This window comes from Tenrec ecaudatus, chromosome 12 (genome assembly GCF_050624435.1).
Source record: "Tenrec ecaudatus isolate mTenEca1 chromosome 12, mTenEca1.hap1, whole genome shotgun sequence".
Classification (NCBI taxonomy): Eukaryota; Metazoa; Chordata; class Mammalia; order Afrosoricida; family Tenrecidae; genus Tenrec; species Tenrec ecaudatus.
The window spans coordinates 115,600,852-115,625,471 of NC_134541.1; the positions used below are offsets into that span (position 1 = coordinate 115,600,852).

General features: G+C 47.7%; 1 protein-coding gene across 5 annotated transcripts in view; it reads left to right on the forward strand.

Moving 5' to 3' along the window:
• Positions 1-24,620, forward strand: part of IQCK (IQ motif containing K) — a 133,785-nt gene that overhangs the window by 82,578 nt on the left and 26,587 nt on the right. For 4 of the 5 annotated variants that reach the window (XM_075564582.1, XM_075564583.1, XM_075564585.1 and 1 more), the window contains one exon: positions 17,055-17,166. In XM_075564582.1, the coding sequence (XP_075420697.1) occupies positions 17,055-17,166 (112 nt within the window). Of the gene's footprint in view, positions 1-616; positions 1,735-17,054; positions 17,167-24,620 lie in introns of those variants that run through there. The other variant, XM_075564586.1, reaches the window with a different exon arrangement.

The following is a 24,620-nucleotide window of genomic DNA, read 5'->3' on the forward strand; positions in this document are numbered from 1 at the left end:
TCATTTCAGCAAAGCAGGCTCTAAGGTTAGATGGCATCATTTCACTGAAAGCCATTCACTGGCATGATGCTGTGCCTACCATATGGCAGGAAGGCATTGTGCTAGATGCTGGAGATGTGGGGAATGAATCCCTGCCCTTATGAAGCTTACTTTTTTTTTTTTAAACCTTCTTTTGAAGTGGGCGGAAGTTACAGAGCAAATCAGTTTTCCATTCAACAATTCATACTCTATTGGCTTTATGTTGTTGATTGTAATTCCCACAATGTAACATCACTCACCCCACTTCCTCCCCGGGTTTCCCATTTCTGTTCAGCTTTCTTTCTGAACCCCTTCTGCCTCTGAGCTTTCTCCTTGGGAAAAGGCTGCTGGTTTGATGGTGGATGGTTGCTTGTTCTCAGGAGTGCCTATGTCCCTTGTGTTATTTTCCCCTGATAGACTTCTCTATTGTTGGGCTGAAAATTGAACCACACAGTGATTACAGTTCCAGGCTCAGAGGGCCAATGACTCCACAGTTCATCCAATTTCTGCCCAAGCCTATTTTATGATTTAGAGGGTGTGTTTTTATTTTTTTAATGACTTAGAGTTTTGTTCCACATTTGACTCCTACTCTATCCAGGATGAACAAGCTAAGGAAGCACGGAAAGAACCCACTTGTCTATGTCAGGACATTCGTAAGACAGATACTGGGCCATCTGACTGGAACAGATCCATATTCATGGCCATTCCAAGAAAAGAAGACCCAACAGAAAATGAAAACTATAGAACAATTTCACTGAGATGACACACAAGTAAAATTTTGCTGAAGATCATCCAAAAATGGTTGCAGCAGTACATTGACGGAACTGCCAAAGGTTCAGGCTGGATTCAAAAAAGGATGTGGGACCTCTCCCCAGGAATGTTTGTATACAGTAGCTTTTTCCCTATGCCCCTTTTGCATTTTATATTATTTTTTAAGCTTACCTCAGCGGACTCATGCTGTACTTGACCTTTTGTGCTTGGCTTACTTAGCATAATTTCCTCCAGTTCTTCTCATATGGCAATGTGCTTCATGGGCTCATCGCTGCTTTTTAGCGATGCACAGTACTCCTTTGTAGGTATATGCCACAGTTTTCTAACCCATTATTCTGTTGATGGAAATGTGGGTTGTTGCCAACTCCTTGCGATTATGAACTGTGCTGCAATGAACATTGGAGTACAGATATCTGGCTGTGGGTTTTTCTTGCCTCTTCTGGGTATATGCCCAGTAGGGGGATTGCTGGGTCATATGGTAGCTCAATTTCCATCTGTTTTAGGTATCGCCAAATCGATTTCCATAGTGGTTATACATACCTACAGGCCCACCAGCAGTGGATGAGAATTCTTATCTCACCACAGCCCCTCCAACACTGTTGCTTCCTAATTTTTTGAATTGGGCTATCTTTGAGGGTGTTAGGTGGTATCTCATTGTTGTTTTAATTTGTATTTCGATTGTGGCTAACGATTGGGAAAATTTCTCATGTGTTTATTGGCCATTCAGATTTCTGCCCTTGTGAAACTTCTGTTCAGATCCTTTGCCCACCTCCTCAGTGGGCAATTAGGTTTTTTCTTTTTGGAAACTAGCAGAGTATTGTAGATTTTAGTAATAAGGCCTTTGTCTGATGTGTCATCACTAAAGATGTTTTCCTAGTCTGTGGATTCTCCTTTTACTCTCTTGGGGAATTCTTTCGATATACACAGGTGTTTTATCTTCAGTATATACCATTTGCCAATTTGTGACTCATCTGTATTTGTATCCTTCCCTATTTCTGATAGCCTATGTATTCCCTGTGTCAAAGTTCTCAGGTTGGTCCCAATTCCTTCATTGATGGCCCTAATACTTTGGGGAAGGATGTGTGACAAGGGATATTATTGCTGATATCAGCTGGAGCTTGGCTCAAAGCAGAGAATCCCAGAAAGATGTTTACTGGTATTTCATTGACTATGCAAAGGCATTCGACTGTGTGGACCAAATACACTGTGGTTAACCTTGAGAAGAATGGAATTCTAGAACACTTTACGGTGCTCATTCAGAACTTATACATGGTTCAAGAGGCAGTTGTGTGAACACAGCAAGAATGCTATATGGTTTAAAATCAGGAAAGGTGTGCGACAGGGTTGCATTCTCTTGCCATACTTGTTCAATCTATGCTGAGCAAAGCATCAGAGAAGCTGGTCTGTATGAAGAAGAATGTGGAATCGGGATTGGAGGAAGACTTATGAACAAGTTACAATGTACAAATGGCACAGTCTTGTTTGTGGAAAGGGAGGCCGACTAGAAGCACTCGCTGATGAAGACCAAGGACTGCAGCCTTCAGTGTGGAGGACAACCATCGTCTCCCTCCATCAGCCCTGCGGGCGAGCGATCTTGCCTGGGCTCCTCCGGCCCAGTCTAGTTTTCCCACAACTGCAGTTCCCACCGAAATCCTGATTGCGGACACAGGAGAGATCTGCGCCCGAACCTCCCAGCTATGATACTCCTGGATGCCGGGCCACCAGAAACTGCCTGCGTGAGCTAATGAACATGTGTCGATGTAAGCGGCCAAAATGCCAGGTTGTGATTCAGCCATGGAGAGGAAATCCCATGACCCAGGCTGCCGTGGGGTGAGCTGATGACAGGAGGTTACAAGTTCTGTCAGTCTACATCCTTCCTAGTCAGATTGTGGTCCTGGGAGCAGCAGTGTCATGGTCGCTTCAATATGAGTTAGAAACGCAGCATCCCAGTGCCCCACCCAAGCCCTCTGCAGCCAGAATCCCTCCAGGGGAGCCTTTGCACTTAAAGGTTGAGAAGCCGTGTGTTGGGCCCAGGAGTGGCGCTGTCAGATCTGTCTCTTCATCCGGGATCACCAGCCTTTCCGTATCCAGCCCATTGCGTCATTGTTCTGGCCTCAGTTGCCTTTCCTATAAAATGGGAGTAGCTGTGCTGCCCCCAGAGGTTCTGTATCAGGTTATAAATGAAATGTCAGGAGCTTAGCACAGTGGCCAGCCCATGGCTCAGCCATCGATCCATGGATCCATCGATCATGCTGCCTCTCTTTTGATGGGGTCTGAGTCATACAGTTCCTTTGGTAAAATCACATTCCGGTGATTTCCCAAGGGTTTTTCTTTTTTCAAAGACTTTTTGAAAAGTCCTGTTTTTTTTCAAATGTCCTTGAGCGCATCAGAAAAAACCTTTGTTTGTGCCCAGCAGGGTTCCAGCTGTACCTCAGAATGCAGGCGCCTGCTTTCCATTGTCCATTTCCAGGCCCCGCTCTCAGGCAATTTCAGGGCCAACCAGCAGGCCCAAATAGGCCACAGCCTATAAATAGTGAGAGTTTGGGCTGCTTGGACCCGGCTTCCCAGGCCAGACACCTCCCTCCCCCTGCTCGCTCCTATCGTTGTTTAAATAGATTCTGGCTTATATCTGCACATGGAGTTTCCGGAATATGCCCGGAAACTGCGTTGCCAGTTTGTCAGGCTTTCAGCAGCACCTCCTCCTTTCTAGCAGCGCAGTCACAATCCCCCCCCCCACCCCGCACATGTGATGGGGACCCAGCCCCCCAGCTGAGGTGTACCGCCCAGGGCCTTAGGGTCACCACAGAGGGTCGGCACTGTGACTCAGCGACTGGAGGCACCCGAGGGCTGCCATCCTACCTCCCTGACTGTGTGATTGATCGTGGATTCGTGTCTAACTTCGCTGAGCCTCACGTGGCTTACTGGTAAAATGTGCGCACAGAAGAATAACGGACTCTGGTTCCTAAGAAGGTGGCGATGGCTCAGTAGGAGGATTCTTGCCTTCTGTACAGGAGCCGTGGGCTCGATGCCTAGACAATGCACGGCAAGTGTGGCTACACCACTGTCTGTCAACGGAGGCTGTCGTGTTAGCCTCAGCAGAGCTTCCACACTAAGACAGACTAGGAAGAAAGGCCTGGTGATAGACGTCCAGAAATCAGTCACAGAGAGCCTAATGGTCACCACATTCCAGTCTTGTAGGGAATGGAGCTCCCTGAGATGGGGGCTATTTGACAGCAGGTAACAACAGCAACTGGTCCTTCAGGGCGCTGTGAGGGCTAAACAGGACAACTCCTTGGAGTAAACGTCCCCATTCACCTGTCAGTTTGTCGTATCGTGGTGACTTACGTGGTGCCGCGATACTGGAAGCTATGCCTCCAGTATATCAAATACCAGCCAGGCCACCTCTGGTGGCCAGGGCTCAGCGTAGATTCCAAAGACAGACAGACAGGAAGAAGAAAGCGGGAGTGGTTTGCTTCTGAAAAATTGGTCGCTGAAAAGTTGACGGATCACGTGGCACAGTGTCCCACTTAGCACCAGAAGATGAGCCCTCCGGTTGGAAGACACTCAAAATACAGTGGGGGAAGTACTGACTCTCTTCAACGTGAATGACGTGGATGGAGCAGAGCTTCGGGGCCTTCGCTTGCTGAGGTGGCGGGACTCAAAGTAAGAAGAAACAGCTGAAAACCAGAATGTGCAAGATTAGGGGCCAACTGATATGCAGGTTCCAGTTGAAGAGAAAGTAAGTCCATCAAAGCCAAAGTATGACCTTGAGTATGTCCCACCTGAATTTAGAGATCATCCCAAGAATAAACTGGATGTACTGAACACTAATAATCCAGGACCAAAGAGCTGTGGGATCATTGAGATTATCACTCAAGAAGAATTCTGAAAGTCATGAAAAATACACGGAAGGAAGAGAATATCAGAGTTTCTGAGGAGACTCTGAAACCTGCTGCAGAATGTAGAGAAGTTACAGTGAATGGAAGAAGCCATGAAGTAAAAGAGTTGAACAGAAAATTTCAAAAGGTAACTGGAAAAGTCAACGTGAACTATTTTCATGAAATGAACAAAGACCTCTACTTAGAAAACTAAAAGAGAAAGCATGCTGGTTACTTCTCAAACTAATAGAACAGAAGAAAAACCAAGCCTTGTGCTGTGATGAAGCTGTAGTGGTGCCGGGCTGTGCACTGAGCTGCTAACCACAAGGTCAGCAGTTCAAACCCATGGGCTGCTCCTTGGGAGAAGAATGAGTCTGTCGGCGCCCATAAAAATGTAAGGTCTCGGAAACCCAAAGGGGCAGTTCTACCCTGCCCTGTAGGGTCACTATGAGTCAACATTGACTTGATAGCAGTGAGATTGGTTTTGGCTTTGTTTGTGTTGCAATGCTGAAGGGTGTTATGAGCAAAATATTGAAGGAAGATGGAAGGAATATGCAGTTACCGAGACAAAAAGAACTGGTCAATATTCAGTCATTTCAAGAAGTAGAATGTGATCAAGAACTGATGGTGTTGAAGGAATAAACCCATGCTGCACTGATGACTTTAGCGAAAACAAACAAACAAGCAAAAAACAAGACTCTAGGAGTTGACCAACCAAAATGCTTTAAACAACGGATGCGGCAGGGGAAGCCCTCACTAGCCTATACCAAGACCTTTGGAAGACAGCTGCCTGTCTAACTGACTGGAAAAGATCCATATTTGGGTCCATTCCAAAGAAAGGTGACCCAATAGAATACAGAAATTATTGAGTAATATCATTAATGTCACATGCAAGTAAAATCTTGTTGAAGATAATTCAAGAATAGCTGCATCAGTACATCAACAGGGAGTTATCAGAAATTCAAGCCAGTTCAGAAGAGTATGTGGAGCAAGGGATATTGCTGATGTCAGATGGATCTTGGCTGAAAGCAAAGAACATTAGAAAGATGTTTACTCTCTTTTTTTAACTATACAAAGGTATTGAAACATAACAAATAATGGGTAATAGTGCAAAGAGTAGGAATTCTGAAACCCTCAATGATGTCCACGTGGACCCTACCCATAGACCAAGAGGGCAAGAAGATGCTGACAGGCTTAAAATCAGGAAAGGTGTGCGTCAGGGTTATATCCTCCACCGTGTATATTCATTCTGTATGCTGAGCACATAATCTGAGAAGCTGGAATACATGATTTGAATGCACATCAGGATGGAGAAAGGCCGATGAACAGCCTGTGATATGCAGATGACACAACCTTGCTTGTTGAAGGTGAGGAGGACTTGAAGCGCTTACAGGTGAAGATCACAGATGACAGTAGCCTTCACTGTGGATTTGCAACTCAACATAAAGAAACCCCAAATCCTCATGACTGGACCAATACACAACATCATGATCCACAGAAAAAAGAATGAAGTTACTGAAGATTTCATTTTACTTTGATCTACAATCAATGCCCATGGAAACAGCATTCAGGAAGTTATTGGGCAAATCTGCTTCAAAAAAGCGGTTAGAAATCTTAAAGCAAAGATGTCACTTTTAGGATTAACGTGCACCTGAGCCAACCCGTAGTATTTTCAAATGCCTCCCCTGCATGAGGAAGCTGGACAGTGACGTAAGGAAGGCTGGAAAAGAATCGATGCACGTGAACTATAGTGCTGATGAAGAATATTGACTACGCCATCGGCTGCCAAAGGAATGAACAGCTACTTATTAGAAGGAGTATCAGTGGGCTTGGGAACCATGGTGATGAGATGTCATGCTCATGTATTTGGACACGTCAACAGGAAGTACCCATCCCTGGAAAAGGACACCATGCTTGGCCAAGTAAAGGGTCAGCTAACAAGGAAGACCTTCAACAAGATGCTTTGACCCCCGTGGCTGCACCAATGGGCTCAAATATTGCAATGATCGTGAGGATGGAGCAGGACTAGGCAGTAGTGTGTTCTTCTGTAGGTGGGCTTGCGCTGGTCAGAGCTCAACAGTAACCTCAGGCAGTAACTGCATACCATTAAACCTTTTAAGGCCGAGGTCTTTTGTGACCGCTTCCTGTGAGTGCTCCGCCTGGTAAGTTCTTGTTAGTTGGCGCAGTGCCGACTCATAGTGACCTCAGGCATGCAGAGTATAACTAGTCTATGTATTTCTCAAAACTGTGACCTATTGTAAGCTGATTGACAGGCCAGTGTTTTCCGGGACCTTTGGCTAGTGTTTGAGTGCTGGAGCCTTACCTGGCAATTTGTTGCTCTTGGGTGCTGTGTTAGGCTGGATTGACTGGAGAAGCAAATCCAGAGACATTCATATATGTATAGGAAAGAGCTTTACATGGAAGAGCAAATGTGTATTGAGAGAACATCCCAGCCTAGTCCAGATCAAGTCCACAAGTCCAATATTAGCCCATATGTCCGATACTAGTTCATAAATTCCTCTGCAGACTCATGCACCACATGCAATGATGCCGAATGCAGGAAGATCACAGGCCGGTGGCTGAAAAGTCTTGTGGATCCAGTACCAGTGGAAGTATCCCAGCACAGGTATCCACGTGGTTCCTCCAGCTCTCCGAGGGTGTCTCCTCAGCACAAAGGTGAAGCAGAGTGAGAGTGTGGCCCACCACCAGGGAGAAAGAGAGGAAGGTCCCAGAATCCTCATGAGAAGGCCAGGCCCACAAGGAGGCCTCATCAGGCTGTGACCTGATTGACTGGCTAGACTCCACCCCTACACTTATTTATCAAGTTGACATGAAATTATGTAACTATCGCAGGTGCCATGGAGTTGACCCCATGTGACGCCACAGAACTGCCATAGAACTTTTCTTGGCTGGAATGTTTATGAGAGCAGGCGACCAGGTCTTTCTCCCATGAAGCTTCTGAACGTGAACCACAGTCAGCAGCTGCATCACCACGGCTCCGTGCCTGGCAAGTTGTGCTTGCCAAATCCCCCACATTCCTAGAGCCCTCCCTTTTTGGGGAGGGCCAGCCTATTCTTCTTCAAGACCAAGTTTATGGGCAAATCGGGTTATATTCCTTACAGAAGATCCCTTGTGCTGAGGAAAAAACCACTATAAAATGTAGTTTTTTGTCAGCTGTTGTTATGCCTTGGCTGGGTGACTCCTATACCGATTTATCCTGGGCCCATTCACGTGGCGGCTTTATTCAGCTGCTGTCTGGGCCAGGCTGCAGTGCCCATCCTGGTCTCACTCACATGCCGGCAGTTGGTGTTGCCTGTTGGCTGGGACACTTTGGATCGTCCCTAGTGGGCCTCCCATCCAGCTTCCTTACAGGATGGCAAGGCGGCAAAATCTTGAAGCTTCAACCTTCTCAAAGCCTCAAGTCTAGAACTTGCTTTTACAGCATCTCTTTGATTAGTGCTGTTGACTGAAGCAGGTCACGGGCGCTATCTGGGTTCAAGAAGCTGGGGGTGTTCAGCACTACTTCATAGAGAGACATGCCAAAGCTAACTGGGGGGCACACTGCACTGAGTGATCTGCTGGGCCTGTTAAAACAGCCTGTGGGCCTCCACTCTCACTGTGTCCTAGAGGTGGGGCCTCAGAATCTGCATTCCTAACATGTTCCTGGAGGGTGCTGGTGCTCCTAGTCTGGACCCCTCATGCTGAGAGCCACCGCCATAGTGAGAACGTGACGTGCCCAGCCTTTAGAGCAGTGGTTGCAATCTGGTCCACAGCAGAAACATCTGGGCAACTCTGCAAAGCCCGAGACTGTAGGCCAGTTACACGAGCACTTGTGTTGGTAGGACGGAGGCATTCCCACAGTGATTCCAATGGGCAGCCAGTAGAGTCACTGCTTTAGACTCAGACAAGTCAAGTTCAAGTATTGGCTACACCACTAGAAAGAGCAGGCAAGGATTTCAGAGCTGTGTGCCTGAGCGTTTCCACTGAAGGCAGGGATGACAGTAGTGGCCACTTCACAGCTGTTCCAAGGAGTGAGAGTGACTGTGGGTAAAGCACCTGCTCTGTAATACATGACACCTGTAAATCAGTGGAACTGCTATCAAATACCCGTACAATAGCTTAGGCGCTTTGCAACTTGCTCATTCCCTGATTATTTAGGTAAATGAGTACCAGGAAGGGTTGCATGTCCTTGATGGGACCTACCTTCGAATACACGGTGATGTGGCACTATTATTAAAGGGACTTTTACAGCGTTAAGTAGCAGCTACGTGACGCTGAAGGAGTCCGTAGTAAGCTGGAAGGCAGATGTGAGAAATGGAACAGAGCAAGATGGGAAGCAGCAAAAGCAGTTTAGAGACTAGGAAGGCAGAATGTGATGTTCTAAGAAGTCTATCAGGAATTCCAGAAGGAGGACAATAGAATAAATAGAGGAGTGCACTGAGAGATATTGAAAAGGTACTGAGTAAGACGACAACAAAATTGAAGAAGCATGAATCTGGAACTTGATAAATCAGGGTAAATTCTCATCACAATGCATCGTTTTTAAAATATGAAATGCCCCAAACTGGGAACGTGAAAAGTGATCTTCCAGGGAACAGCTCCTACACAAACAATGAGAGTGACTCCAGATATCTAATCCAAATATCTAATCCAGGAGACCGTGAACTAACCTCTTCTAACCTAGAGTGACCCAGAGGCCTGGTGGCATTAGGGACTGTGCCCTGAGCCGCTAACCACAAGGTCAGCAGTGGGAACCTCGAGCCCCTCTGTGGGAGGAGGGTGAGACTGTCACTCCCATGAAGACTGGAGGTCCCAGAAACCCCAAAGCTCAGCTCTACTCTGTCCTGGAGGGTCACCGTGAGTCAGGATTGAATTGATGGCAGTGAGTTTGGCGTGGGGAGTTTCATTGAGAGGGAAAGTAGCATACAACCCAGAGTTACCTGTTGATTGTTAGGTGTAGGTGAGTCAGTTCTGACTCATAACCACCCTGCCTGTAGTAAAACAATGCCAGGGGTCCTGCACCAACCTCACGATGGTTGCTGGGCTCAAGCCAGCTGCTGTAGTATTTCATCTTCAACTAGAAGGTGGTCTTCTTTTTCTTTGATTCTCTACTAAGCACGATACCTTCTCCAGGGACTGGTCCCCTCTGACAACATGTCCAAAGTACACAAGACAGCTTTTGTTTCTAAGGAGCATTTAATTGTACTCCTTCCAAGATAGATGTGTCCATTCCCTGGCAGGCGGACGTACATCCATTAGGCTTTGACAGCATCCTGATTCAGGGGCATCAGTTCACATTTGGTCTTATTGCTCGTGGCCGTTGGGCGGTGTTGCCAGGTCAGTTCTGACTTACAGCGCAACAGGATCAGACACCGCCCAGTCCTGCATCCTCCTCACCGTCGTTGTTTGCTTCGAGGCCCTTGTGGCAGCCACTGTCCACCCATCCCACGGAGGGGCTTCCTCTTTTTCACTGGCCTTCTATGTTACCACGCGGGGTGTATCTTTCCAGGGCCTGGCCTCTTCTGAGCGCATGCGCAAAGTACATGGGGCAGAGTTTGGCCACCCTCGCTTCCCATGAGCATTCTGGCTGCCCTCGGTCCCAGTCCAGTGTGTTGGCTCTCTGGCACACCGTGGTACTTTTGAGGTTTGTTGCCAGCACCATAATTCAAATGAATGATTTTTTCGGGGGTCTTCTGGGTTTGTTGCCTGCATGCTTCCCAGGCTACTGACCAGACCATGGCCTGGACCGGGCACTCCTTAGTCCTCAGAGTGACATGCTTGCTTTGTAACACTTTAAAGAGGTTGTCTTTAATGCACTTACCCAATGCGGTATGTCTTTTGGTTCCTTGACTGCTGCTGCCCCGAGCACCGCCTATTTTCTACTATATACAGCCCGTGTACTGCACTTGCCACTTACTGATTGACTTGCTGCGATGGATCAGCAAGGCATGAGAGACGGGTGGCTTAGACTGTCATTCCCGGGGCTGCTAAGCACAGGCCAGCAGTTCAACCCCATTAGCCGCTCCGTGGGGGAAAGGGTTGAGTTTCTTCACTCGCAGAGATTTGCAGGCTCAGAAACTTGTAAGGATCGACAGCCTCAGAGTTGAGTGGATGATGGTGGCTGTCACTCTTAGTGGCACAATGGCTTTTTAATAAAAACCTACTAACCAAAGGGTTGGCAGTTTGAAGTCACCAAGTGGTTCTACAGGAGAAAAGATGTCTAAATGGATTCCTATAAAGATTATAGCCCAGAAAACCCCATGGGGTCACTATGAGTCAAGAGCTGACTCTGCGACCCCCACCCCCAGCAGCAGCAGTGGGTGCAGGTGATTGAGTGATAGGACTCTTACCTCCTTCAGGGGCTCCTGGGGATACTCGCCCTGGGCAGCGCACTTGGTCCCCGTCTCCCTGTGGTAGCTTGCTTGGTATCATGATGGTGAACAGCGGTGCTACTGGACTAAGACAGACAAGGAAGAAAAATGTGTTCTTCTCCAGAAAGATCAGCCAATGAAAATGCTCAGATCTACAGTGCTGGACCAGGCAGCGTTGCATGATGTTGTGCACATGGGCTTCATGAGCTGGGGCCACCGGGACAGCACAGAGCAACAGCGGTGCACCTGTGCAGAGAACCAGCATTTGACAAACGCTGCTCAGAATGCTCTTTTCCTCCTTGGAAGTCCCAACCAACTCCTGAGACGCAGCCGAATATCACGTCGTATCTCCAAAGTCCCAGTGAGTCCAGAGTATCTACAGGTTTAAAGGTTCCATAAATAAAGCAATAGTGAATGCTACTATCAGCCAGACAAGAAACCATCTTCTGTTTTGTTTTGCCACCCCCTGAGGAGAACCCATCAAGCGTACTTACCAAGAAACAGTGGAATTCATGAGCGCATTGGGAAGTCTCGACAAGTTATTAAGTCATTAGAAGGAAAGGCTGAGATCGGCTTTGCTTAAGTTCAGAACCGCCAGTCTGAGCATTAGTCTGTCAGGGCACATCGAAGTCGTACCACGTGGCCTCTTGTGCCAAGACAGAGGGGGCACTCTTGGGAGCGTTACTGAAGGGCCGCCTGTCCCACTCTCCAGCCACGTGCCAGCAACCGCCATATATACGTATCCACCCATGGAGCCATGAGAACCACTCCGGGGGGTCACGCAGCGGGGCTAGCTGTGCCTATGTGTTCGTCTGTTTTGCCAAGAAGTAGGGAAAACAAGCCACAAGGAATTCCAAACCGTAGCTGTGTGATTCGAGGTGCTCCTGAGTCCGTTCGGAAGGGACCCTGTGTGAGCAGACCCATACACAGCCTTCACTCACCCCACTGTCCAAGCCCAGGGAGAAGGGTGAGGTAGCTCCGTGAAGGGTAATTTCAGCCTTTCAGGTGACACTCTCCCATGCCATCTTTGCCTCCACCACCTCCCAGTCCCCATAGCCCTCTCCTATCCTCAAGTTAAAAAAACAATACAAATTGGTAATGGAGGCCTTGTTTCTCCGGGTCTTGATGGCGATGGTGTCCTTCCTTTGACAGGGCGCATCTCACCACGCACTATCAGTTCCTTTAATGGAACCTATTTGAGCTTTCCAGCTCTGACAGGTTTTCACCCTACACAGTTCCTAGCTTCTGCAGGCTCTTTTGTAAACCCTTGGGAAGAGGACTTGCTTTCTATTGTATCCACCATTGGCCCCTCAGCTCCTTGGCCCCTCAGCTCCTTGGCCTAGGTTACCATGGGCCGACTTCCCTCTCGGGTGATACAGGTCACTCAGATTCACTTTAAAATTCATTTAGGATATTTCTACTGCAGTGAGCGCTTACTATGTGTGTTCACACTCCAAGTGTATCATCTCCGTGTGTTTCCACACCACCCTAATGATGGAAACATGCCTATGACCCATCTCACAGATGAGACAATTGAGACTCAGAGCTTAAGTAGCTTGCTAGGTCCCTCAGCTCATGATCTGCAGAACCAAGACTCAGGCGGTCTGACCGAGAGTTGGCTTCCATAACCAACATGGTGCCCGGGATGGTTCACAGTAATATGAGAGGGTGAGTGGAAAGCATTGCGGCTCGGGCTCCTGTCTGTACCTGGGGGCTTCAAAAAGTGTGGGGAAATGCAAGGAAAACATGCAGACTCTCCCTACACCTTCTGAAGCCTCCTCCGACATGCACAGGCGTATTCCAAACAAAACCCGTTTAAACTTGCCTCTTCAATCAGTGGATGACTGCAGACAGGTTCTCTCCATAATGCGCTTGTCTTAGTCTCGTTCAAGTGCCTTCAAAACAAGGTCCAATCCAAACACTGGCTTCTGGGGGTGGTGGTGGGGGGCAGTTAGATTTGAGGCAGAAAGGTCTGTTCAGAATTTCACAGTGACTTCGGGATTCCCTTTTTCCTCAAAGAACACAGGATGATCACAGGGGCCTAATAGGAAGACATTGTAAGACAATGGAAAACTGCATTTTTTTTAAGGGCTAGGAAAATTGTGCTGCGGATTGATTTTCCATCATGACAATGCACCTTCTCTAAATACAGCAAGGGGTGCCCTATGAAAATGTGGCGAAACCTTACCCCACCCGCAGGCAGCCCTGACCTTGCCTCTTCAGACCTTTAGTTCTCCAGACTCAACATTTCCAGGGACCATCATTTGAGTCCCCAAGGATGCACCTCCCCGCCCTGCCTTTTTGACATGGTTTGAGTCCAAGAGCCAGAATTCTTTAGCGAAGAGTAAGAGATAGACCTACGGGGGTGTATAGACCTACAGGGGTGATACGTTGAGAAACAATATCTCTGCATTTTGATATTTTTATTTAATAAAGGTTTCTATGGATTTTTAAACCTACCCTCCTATGATTGTGCTTGAACTTGATGGTCTCATAGATATTTACTAAAAAAATTTCATGTCTCCATAAAGGACTTTTTTTGTCTGGCTTTACCCCAAAGTCAAGGACACAGTAAATATATAATGCCCCGTGTGCCTTTTGGGGAAGAACAGACAGACCACGCTTTTAAAGAAGTGAAAGTGAGAGGCCGAGATTGCCTTCATTTTGTGTGGCGTGTTCACATAGCACTGGACTCGGGAATTCCCGGGTTGGCATGAAGTTGCCATTTAAAATGGATTCCCTTAATCCTGGTCATAATGCCTGGGATTAGCCTGGCACAATGGGCGCCCGCTCTCCCCTGGGCTAACAAAAGCCTTCTCCAGGGATCCAGACGGTCCTGGTAACGAGAAGCTACTTCCAGGCTCTATTCTCCCTGGGTAAGCAGCCAGCCTTGTTTGGAAAGGAAAGGTTGTACAGGAAAAGCCGGAGAGGCTTCTCTGGCCAAAGAGAGGCAAATCACCCTAAGCGGGTCACCTATGTACAAGCACAGGCGTCCGGAATGACGGGACGATGGGAGGTTTTGCTCATCGAATATTTATGGGGCTGAGAGTCAATTCCAGCGGAAATGCTTCAGTTGTTTTGCTCGTTTGTGTCTGGGCCACGTGTTATCCAATACGGAAGCACTGCTGTATTCGGAGAACAATATGTGCGCATTGTAAACCTCCCCAACAGCGTGGTCCAGAACTCTCTGGGAGAGAAGGGGTTGAGGTTGGCCCAGCACTAATCTCAAGGTCCCTGGTTGTAAGACTGCATGAGGGGTGCTCCCTCCAGGAGGGAAGGGCCCTATGAGGCAGAGGAGGAAGGTGGGCCCTCTCACGGCAGGAGAGCCACCAACAGGACTGAGGCAGCAGGCAGTGAAGCCCCACTGAACGCGGCCCTCTGGGGTCTCTAGTTGAGTCCTGGGGAGTGGGGGGGAGGGAGCTATGTGGGTAACTCTCAACATTCACACTTGGGGGGTTAGGCGTGGGCTCCCTCCAAGACTGCAGTGACTACATGGGAAACCAAGATCCCAATGCCAGGATATGGAGTCTCATGCTCCCTAGCATGGTCTGCGACAACAGAGGGGTTAGCCCTGTCTCGTGAACGCTGAGAGCCGGTGTGTGTGTGTGTGTGTGTGTGTGTGTGTGTCCGGCCGTTTAAACCAGCGTGTTTGCTCTCATTTACCACCACTCTGGGGCCTCCACCGATGCTGCACCTGCAGGATGTGAGCTTCCCATTTCTGCTTCAGTCTGTCCTGATCCCTCCTGGCAGCTGAGACCACAGGAGGGCAGCAGGACAAGCCATCAGGCCAGCTCTCCCCTTTGGGCACATTGGACCCCTTCCTAGAAAGGGCCACTGCTCTGGGCCTGGGGTTTGCGATCTCTCCAGTTACACAGGCTCACTGCAATGTCAAGCTTCTGCCATGTTTCAGATGCGTACCAACCCAAACCCATGTCATCCGGTCCATTCTGACTCATAGCAACCCTAGATAGGGGTCTGAGCCTTCATGGGAGCCGACAGCCTCATCTTTCTCCAGTGGACCAGCTGGTGGATTTGAACCGCGGACTTAGCAGTCCAATGCTTACCCAACAGGCCCCCAGGGTTCCTTTTAGATGAATGGCAGATGAAATAAGGAAAACTCCAAAGTAGCTACAGTTAATAGTCCTTCTGAGTAGCGGGTCAGGGAACCATTTTCGTGGGCACATCTTTGGAACAGGAGACCTTCATTCGCCAGGATGCCTCCCGGCTTTCCTCGGAGGCTTTAAAGTCATGTCCAGCTGTGGAGCCGGCTTTGCCAGAGCAGTGCCTCCAGGCAGTGCAAAGCGGGCGAGGGAGAAGGTGGTGGTTCTGGGCCTGAGCTTCTGCTTCGTACCTCAAGCCTTTGCCTAGGCTGGTTCTCTCCCTGGCACACTGTCACCCTCCACCCCTCCAGGCTCTTCACCCTCCAGACTCCAGCCAAATTCACTTCCTCCAGGGCAGCGGTTCTCAACCTGTGGGTCATGACTCCTTTGGGGGTCACATGACCCTTTCGCAGGGGCCACCCAATTCCTAACAGAAGCAAAATGACTGTGATGATGTAGCAATGAAAATAATTTTATGGTTGGGAGGGTCACCAAAACACGAGGAACTATATTAAGGGGTCGTGGCATTAGGAAGGTTGAGAACCACGGTTTTAGGGGGTACTCTTGACCCCTCCTGACCCAGTAAGATGTCTCCTGCGTTCCTATGACACCTGGATTCGGATAGCCTCACTCATACCATGCTTTAGTTGACTTTATTCCTGGATCCCCATGCTTCCGACTAGAATCCAGGTCCTTGAAGGGTAACTGGGATCAGTCTGCCGAAGTTTGAATCCCAGATCCCACCTGCACGACTTGACAAGTGTCTTAAACTCTCAGGTCCTCCCTCTGCGAAATAGGAACAGTAACTCATGCCTTATCAGGTCACTTTGAGGATTCGACTTTGCAGCGCACTTACACAGTGCTGGGAACAGCGTAAGCATGCTCAACAAATGTGGAGTCGTCATAAGAACCACCACAAAGTGATCATCCCAGGGATCATTAATCACCTCTTTCCTCCCGAAGGCTAGCACGCAGTTCACTCTGCAGCAGACACTCAGTCAGTGGGTGTCCCACTGAACCCTGGCTTGTCCATCAGCTATGAGCAATCTAGAACCGCACCAGCGAATACTGTGGCCACCAGCTGTACGTGACTGTGGAGCACACAAAAGCCATTAGGCCAGACTGAGGTGTGCAGTCAGGTGCACACCACCCACCAGATTTCACAGAGCCCTGGTTGCGCTGTTAAGTGTGGCCTGCTGACTGCAAGGCCAGCGGCTCATTCCTCTGCTTGGTGAGAGAAGGGCATGTCTACCCTGCCTTCGTCTCAGAAGCCCTCTGCAGGGCTCCCACGAGTGGGAATTGACCTTGATGGCAGCAGGCTTGGGCTTGAATGTTTCTTGGATGGGAGAGAAAGGAAAACCTCACCCAAATACCTTTTCATATGGGTTAATTGTTGAAATGATCCTATTTTAGATACCCCTTTCCATGGAGTCACTGCTGACTCAAAGTGACCCCTGTGGGTTTCCGGGACTATAACTTTACAGGAGCAGAAAGCCCAGTCTTTCTCCTGAGGAGCTGCTGGTGGTTTCGAACAGCCAACCATGCGGATCGCAGTCCAACGCATAACCACTGTGCCACCAGGACTCCTGTGTATTGGACCTATCAGATGAAACCTATTCTTAAAGCTAATGACACCTCTTCCCACCTTCTTAAATGAGCCTGCAGGGAAGGCAGGTGGCATTTGCGGTGGCTTTATAGTTTTATTAGGCAGCTTGTACGTAGAAGGTTCTGGGCCTGCCGTTAATGCAGCCAGACATGCCACAGCCTTGCTGACCCTCACAGGGGCCTGAGTGACCCCGACGCAACCAGGATCCTTGTATCATCCAAGTCGGCCTGTCAAGGATGCCCATGCGGTGAGCGGGCAGGTGGCCTGGGAGGGGCGGGAAAGGACCTGAAACTGCATGGGCGTTTTGCAGGTTCGCTGCGATCCTGAGATCCAAGAATTGCGCCAGTGGCAGAAGAAGTTACGTGAAGACAAGCACATTCGCCAGCGAGTCAAAATGTTCTGGGCCAAACAAGAACAAAAAGGTCAGTTGCTTGCCACCCCCAGCCCCTAGGTGATTTCGAGGAAAGCCCGATCCCGGGTCGTCCAGGTCCGCGTGGATCTCCGTTTGTCCAAGGAAGAAACAGCTGAATAAATATGAGAGTTCTGCTTCGGGGTTGGCAGCGAGGAGGTGATCCAATTGACCCGGCCGCAGCCAGTGTCACTTTCCAGGGACATCGCTCTCTTTTTTATTTTTAAGATCATTTTATTGGGGGCTCTTACAGCTCTTATCACAATCCATCCATCAATTGTATCAAGCATATTGCTACACGTGTCGCCATCATCATTTTCAAAACATTTACTTTCTATTTGAGCCCTTGGTATCAGTCCCTCTTTTTACCCTCCCCATCCCCTGCTGGTCTCTTTGTAAAAGCTACAAGACACCAAGCATAACCCATCCTTTTGGAAACACGGTGTCTTCCAACGGGTATGTGTGCTGATGGCAGAGTCAATAAGCGCTCGGCTTCTAACCAAAAAGCTGGCAGTTCAAATCCGCTGGTGGCTCCTCTAGAGCAAACCCCGAGGCCCTGTTTCCATGGAGACGATCCTCTGGGAGGCCTTCCAGTGCAGTTCTACCCCGTCCCACTGGGTCACTCGGAGTCAGAGTCCGCCTGACGCACAGCAAGGCGACAGCAGCGTGAGGAGGAGTGGTTTTTCACTCACCTGTTGATGGTTCATGTGTTTGAGCTGAAGTCGTGCTTTCTGCTGGTTGGCTCCATCTTTTTCTCAGAACTGGAGGTGCACACAGTAAGTACAGATAAGAACTTACCAAATGCCATCACCTGTCACAAGCCAGTGTCACTCTTTTGTCCTGTGTGTTTTCATCCTTTAAAATTTTTAATGATGTTTGCATGGTTTTAAGATAAGGAAATTTGAAAAATAACCAGGAAAGGGGGGGGCACACCCAGCAATTCCACCATGATTAATATTTGGGCGCATGCCTGCTTTCAGTTCCAAAATGCTGCTTAACAAACTCTGGAGAACAGGCGTGATGGTCTCGGGGTCTGCAGGTGCAGGGCACAGACAGAAAGCAGTTCGGTGCTCCCTCAGCTCCATGGGGGGCCCCTCCCACAGCATTTCCAGCCTTGTAGCCCCTGGGCCCATGGCAATCCGTGGTGTCTAGCTGCATCTCCACACGGCATGTCCTCTCCCAGTGGGACGGTGTCCATGTCTGTTCTCCCCGTTTAGAAGACACCACTTGGAAGGGACGAGGGCCTACTCTAGTCCAGTGTCCCTAACGAAACTGATTCCTTCTTCAGAGAGAAACTCTTTAAACCAGGCCACATTCGTATGCACAGGGGCTAGGACAGGACTTCCACACAGCGTTTTCAGGGAGGGACATGCAATTCAACCCAGAACAATATCTGCTCTACCTTGTCCAGTACAAAAAGATACCAGCACTGAGTCATATTTAATTGAAAATGGGATATTGGTCCTATTCTGTTATATAATCCACTAGTTCCCCTGCACCACAGTGGAGGCATCTCCTCTCAGACGCCAGAGAGCAGTGGTGTGGTTTTTGATGATGCCATGGTATGAACTTAGCATAATTTATTTAAAGAGGAAGGCTTGGGCATACTATCAAGTAGGAAAATCAATAAGGCCAAACAGTAAGTTTGCATCCATATAAATATATATGCTGGGATGCAAAGATGTCTGAGCGGGCTGGGAGAACTCGTTCAAGGGGGAACCTTGAAGACTTTGGATCAAAGGAAAGAAATGTGATGTTGGAATCTTCTAGCTAAGCACGCAGTACTTTAAAATATGCCAACTTATGGAAAAGTTCTGCCCCCAGCCAGGAAGGCCTGCATGATGTTAGGATGCTCAGTTGGTTTCAGTGGGGCTTCCAGCCTAGGAAGAAAGGCAGGGGTACTGGCCCTTCAGTGTATGTCACTTGCCAGGTGATTCTAATGCTCAGCTATGGTTGAGAATTCAAGGAGTCACTCGATCACCAGTTCTGGGTTCTCTTTAACACGAGATACTTCCAGACCTCTGAAGTTGTACATCTTCCCACAAACGTGTATGCTCCATGAGGACAAAGGCCTTGTCTGCCTCGTTCACTGCCGGGTAGACCAAGTGAGGAACAAAGATCCTGATTGAGTGAGAAAATGGATGTGTAGAGTAGGGAAGCTAAAATGTGTCACGCGGTGAAGAGCCTGGCAGAGTTGGAGTAGACACTAGACAGCCTACTGTAGTAGACAGTATTGGTCTGTCTGTCAGTCTGTCTCACTCTCTGAACTACAAATAAAATAAACTTTATTAGGAACTGTGATTACAGCTCTTACTAAAATAAGAGAGATAATAGATATCAGAATTGCCAATCTTCCATCCACGTTATCACTGGAGAATGAATAAGTTACACCCCAAATAAAACAAAACAAACCCCCCTACCACCAAGTTGACCCCAACTCATATTGCCCCCATCTGATGAGGAGTAGTTTTCCAAACTAAATCTTTACAGCAGCAGAGAATCTCGTTTTTCTCCCATGGAATGACCTGTGGGTTCGAACTGCTAACCTTCCAGTTAGCAGCCTAACTTGTAACCCACTGCACCATTCAGACTCTGATAGGAGGCCTATTCAGGTAAAACATTTCTATTGACCAGAGAGCCATTGATCTTTCTTACAGATGAAGACAAGTGCCTGCGTACATGTATTGATAGTTGGTATTGGAAACCCTTCCAAGCATGAATATCATTAGAAAAAGTACAGCCTCTAAAATATATTTCTACTAAATGTTCTATCTTGTTATTTCACTCTTGCTTAGACTCTATAGTCTACAGGTTGAATCATCAGTTTATCTTGAATAGCATTTCATTTGTTAATGGTTATAACTTATTCATTACCTATTTTAATGATTAGAGACAAGAAGCCAAAAAGATGGATGCCTATGATGAAGACATTGATGGATTCTTACCATCTTTCTTTTCTGGTTGACAATCATTGCTCATTCTTTTGTGTTTCTCCTTCCACATCATTCTTTTTTGTTGTTGTTCATCATATTCACTTGGTTGTTGTTGAGAAAATACGCAACAAAACACACACCAGTTCAACTGTTTGTACACGTACAAATATGTCACCGACGTTGATGGCAGTCTTTGCGTTGTACTGTACAACTTTCTCAGCTTCCTCTTCCGACTTGTTCCTCCCAATTCACAGAAACTCACTGTCCCCTAAGGTTCCCGTCCAAACTCCCCAGTTGCTTTTGTCCATTTCATCCCACCGACACCCCTCTACAAAGAGCGTCATGGTCAAGGCTGACACTTTTCACTAGCTAAGCCACACTGCTATTTGGTTCGTAAGAAGGGTTCAGGGACTCTCTCGCGTAAGGGTTTAGAGATAGTCTCAGGGCACTGATAAAGAAGCAGCTGGAACTGTCGTTGACTGGCTTTCTGCTGTGTATAGTTCCGTGTCATTTCACTTCAAAACTGGAAAACAATCATGGTTGCTATTAAAGGTCAAGGACAGGGCGGCGTGCCCACTTATTTCTGGGTCTGCTGCTGCTCTTTAGTTGCTCTGCTGTTGTGTTATGGGCTGGCTGGGTTTGGGTAGCAGGGAGCAGACAGGATTTCCAGGCACGAAACACTCAGTCAGCCAGCAGGACAGTGGCAGAACAGAAGCCTTCCCCTGGGCCACCTGCAGCTGTTCTCCCCTCCCCCTTCCTTCCTTCTTCCTTTCCACTAGCACTTGAGTCCCAGAGGAGCAGTGCTTCCCAGAGGAGATGGAGCCCTTGGGAATACCCGGATGTGAACCCATGGGAAATTCCCATCTGGGCTGACACTGTTAAACAGTCTTCAGGGCGGGGTGGGGTGGGGGGAGCACAAGGACAAAAGTCAAATCTCAAGACCTGCCCCAGATGAGAGGAGAGTTAAGAAGAAGCCAGTGCCATGTGACAGCCCCTAGCCTAGGTTTCAACCGGACTGCGCTTCTCTCAGTGTGACTCGGGCTGCTTGTCTTCTTCCCTCAGCCCAGTTTCCCTCTTGAAGTGCCTATCACGGCTGCTTGTTACAGCAGTGGTTCTCAACCTGGGGTCGCGACCCCTGTGGGGGGTCAAATGACCTTTTCACAGGGGTCGCCTAAGACCATCGGAAAACACATATTTCCGATGGTCTTAGGAACTGAGACACCGCTCCTCTATCGTCTCCAGGCGGGTCCGCCCACATACAGATACACCCACATAGAGTACCCAGCATGAAGACTGTTACCCATGCTACACCATGGTTCAAGACAAAATTTCATATATTTGTCATTAGAAATAAGTATTTCGCAATATATAATGATATTGTTTGTGATTAATCACTATGCTTTAATTATATTTAATTTGTAACAATGAAAATGCATCTTACATATCAGATATTTACATGATGATTTGTAACAGTAGAAAAATTAGAGTTAGAAGTAGCAACAAAAATACTTTTATGGTGGGGAGTCACCACAACATGAGGAAGTGTATTAAAGGGTTGTGGCATTAGGAAGGTGGAGAACCACTGTGTAACACGATTTCCATGGACGGTAATTAGAGTAAGCCCTGGTCTGTAGTCAGCTCTGTGATGATTAATACTGTTTGGGCCAGCCTCAGACTTTTGAATAATATTGTATTGATTTCCACCTCCAAATTCTGAGCTCCCTGGAGTTTTGTGTGTGTCTTCATGATGCCCCCACCATGTCCTGTACAAAGCCTCGCATAAATCCATCAATATTTGGCAATGACACCCGTCGTTGATTTTACACAAGCACAAAATCGAGGCCCAAGAAGGCTGAGGGACTTTCCCAAGATCCCGCAGCCTGGGGCTGGAACCCAGGTGTTTTCTCCGTGCAGTGCTGTAAAACCATGTCAGAGGGAGGCAGATGCAGGCCCAGACTCTTCCGGAATCCTCCTGAGCCGTCATACAGCTTGTGCACACTCTTACTGTTCAGGCTCCAGGGTTCTTGCCATTTGTGTTTGCAATGACTGAAGGCTTTTCAAAAAAAAATGTGTTCAAGTCGATTCTGATTATGGCGACCCTGCAGGGTCAGAGAGGAACTGTGCTCTGTGGGGTGCTGGATGGAATCAAACCCCCAACCTTAAGTTAGCAGCCAAGTGCTATCACCTGGGTCTCAAAGGTACAACTTGCTGTCTGCTCAATGGAGTAGAACTCTTGTACCCTTCAAGTGCCACTGAGCTGACCCACTTCCATAAGCCTATCCCCTATAGGGTATGTGTAGTCTAAACTTAATGAATCTGGGCTAATGTGGAGGTTCAGAAAGACACCCCTGCCCCAGCCAAGGTGACACCATAGTTAGACTTCAAAGACCTCCAAAGGAGTAATTGGAAAATGGATGGCAGATACTTAGTGGCCCTTCTTTAGACTTGCAAGGAAAAATGGGGTGTGGTGGCAAATGAAAAAAAATTGACTTTATTAAAACCAGCTCTCCTAGGTGTAAACAAACCTCCCTTCTAAGGCGATTCCATTTCGTTCATAGTATTTGCTTGTTTTGAAAGTTCGAATGAACTTTGCCAAGTTCAATTTTTGGAGCAACCTCACTACAGACAGAAGATCTGAGGACGGTGACCTCAGCTGTCATGGCAGAACTGCGGTCATAAAGAGCCTGACTCATGGGTCACTGAGTCAGAGGATGTCCCAAACAGCATGGTCTTTTAGGACAGAAAAGTTGTGAGGTTGTCCTCCATCTCTTCACCAGGACAGTCAGACACATTCTTTTCAAACGTGTGGTTCAGAATGGTAGTCCATGTCATCCTAGGCCTGCCAAGTCAGTTTGGAGAGGCAATAAAAAAAAAAAAGAAATCTCTTCTCAATTAATAGCCTATTTTTAACTTCATAGAGATAGTCACTGCTTTCATGTCAAATGTGCTTTGTAATTGGAAATCTGTACTTCATCGGTCAGTTTGTCATACTGTGATGCCTCTGTGTTGCTGGAAGCTGTGCCACTGGTACTTCATCCAAAGCGAACTGATTTCAGTGGATCTTCCAGACTACGAACAGATGATGAAGAAGGAACCTGCTGCTCGCTTCGGAGAAAGTCGCCACCGAAACCTGTAGATACTGACGGCCTAATGAATGACATTACTTGTTATAGCAGAACTTGTCGGAGAGATGCTGGAGGATGGGCACCTTACGGCGGAGGGTACTCGAAAGAATGTGGCATCAGGATTGGAGGAAGGCTCATGAACAACCTGCGATATGCAGATGACACACCTTGCTTGCTGAAAGTGAGGAGACTTGAAGCCCTTACTGTTGAAGATCAAGGATGGCAGCCTTCAGTGTGGATCACAACTCGATGTAAAGAATCCTCACGACTGGACCAATAGGTAACATCAAGATAAATGGAGACAAGGTTGAAGTGGTCAAGGATTTTGTCTTACTCAGATCCACAATCAATGCTCACAGAAGCAGCAGTCAAGAGATCAAAAGATGCATTGGGTTAGGGAAATCTGTTGTACAAGACTTCTTTAGAGAGTTGGAAAGCAAGGATGTTGCTTAGAAGACTAAGGTGCCCCTGATCTAACTATGGTATTTTCATTTAAAAAATAATTTTATTGGGGGGTTGTACAACTCTTATCACAATCTATACAGCATCCATTGTGTCAAGCACATTTGTACATTTGTTGCCATCATCATTCTCAAAACATTTGCTTTCTACTTGAGCCCTTGAAATCAGCTCCTCATTTTTCAGCCTCCTTAACCCCTACCCCCTGCTTCCTGAACCATTGATAATTTATAAATTATTATTATTTTGTCATATATTACACTGTCCAATGTCTCCCTTCACCCACTTTTCTGTTGTCCGTCCCCTAGGGAGGAGGTTATATGTAGATCCTTGTAATCAGTTCCCCCTTTCTACCCCACCTTCCCTCCATCCTCCCAGTATCGCCACTCTCACCACTGGTCTTGAAGGCTAATTTGCCCTGGATTCCCTGTGTTTCCAGTTCTTTTCTGTATCAACGTACATCCTCTGGTCTAGCCAGATTTATAAGGTAGAATTGGGATCATGATAGTGGGGGGGGGAGAGGAAACAGTTAAGAACTAGAGGAAAGTTTTGTTTCATCGTTGCTACCCTGCACCCTGCCTGGCTCGTCTCCTCCCCACGACCCTTCTGTAAGGGGGTATCCAGTTGCCTACAGATGGGCTTTGGGTCTCCACTCCGCACTCCCCCCTTCATTCACTATGGTAAGATTTTTTTTGTTCTGATAATGCCTGATACCTGATTCCTTCGACACCTCGTGGTCACACAGGCTGGTGTGTTTCTTCCATGTGGGCTTTGTTGCTTCTGAGCTAGATGGCCATTTGTTTACCTTCAAGCCTTTAAGGCCCCAGACACTATATCTTTTGATAGCCGGGCACCATCAGCTTTCTTCGCCACATTTGCTTATGCACCCATTTGTCTTCAGTGATGATATCGGGAAGGTGGGCACACACTGATATGATTTTTTGTTCTTT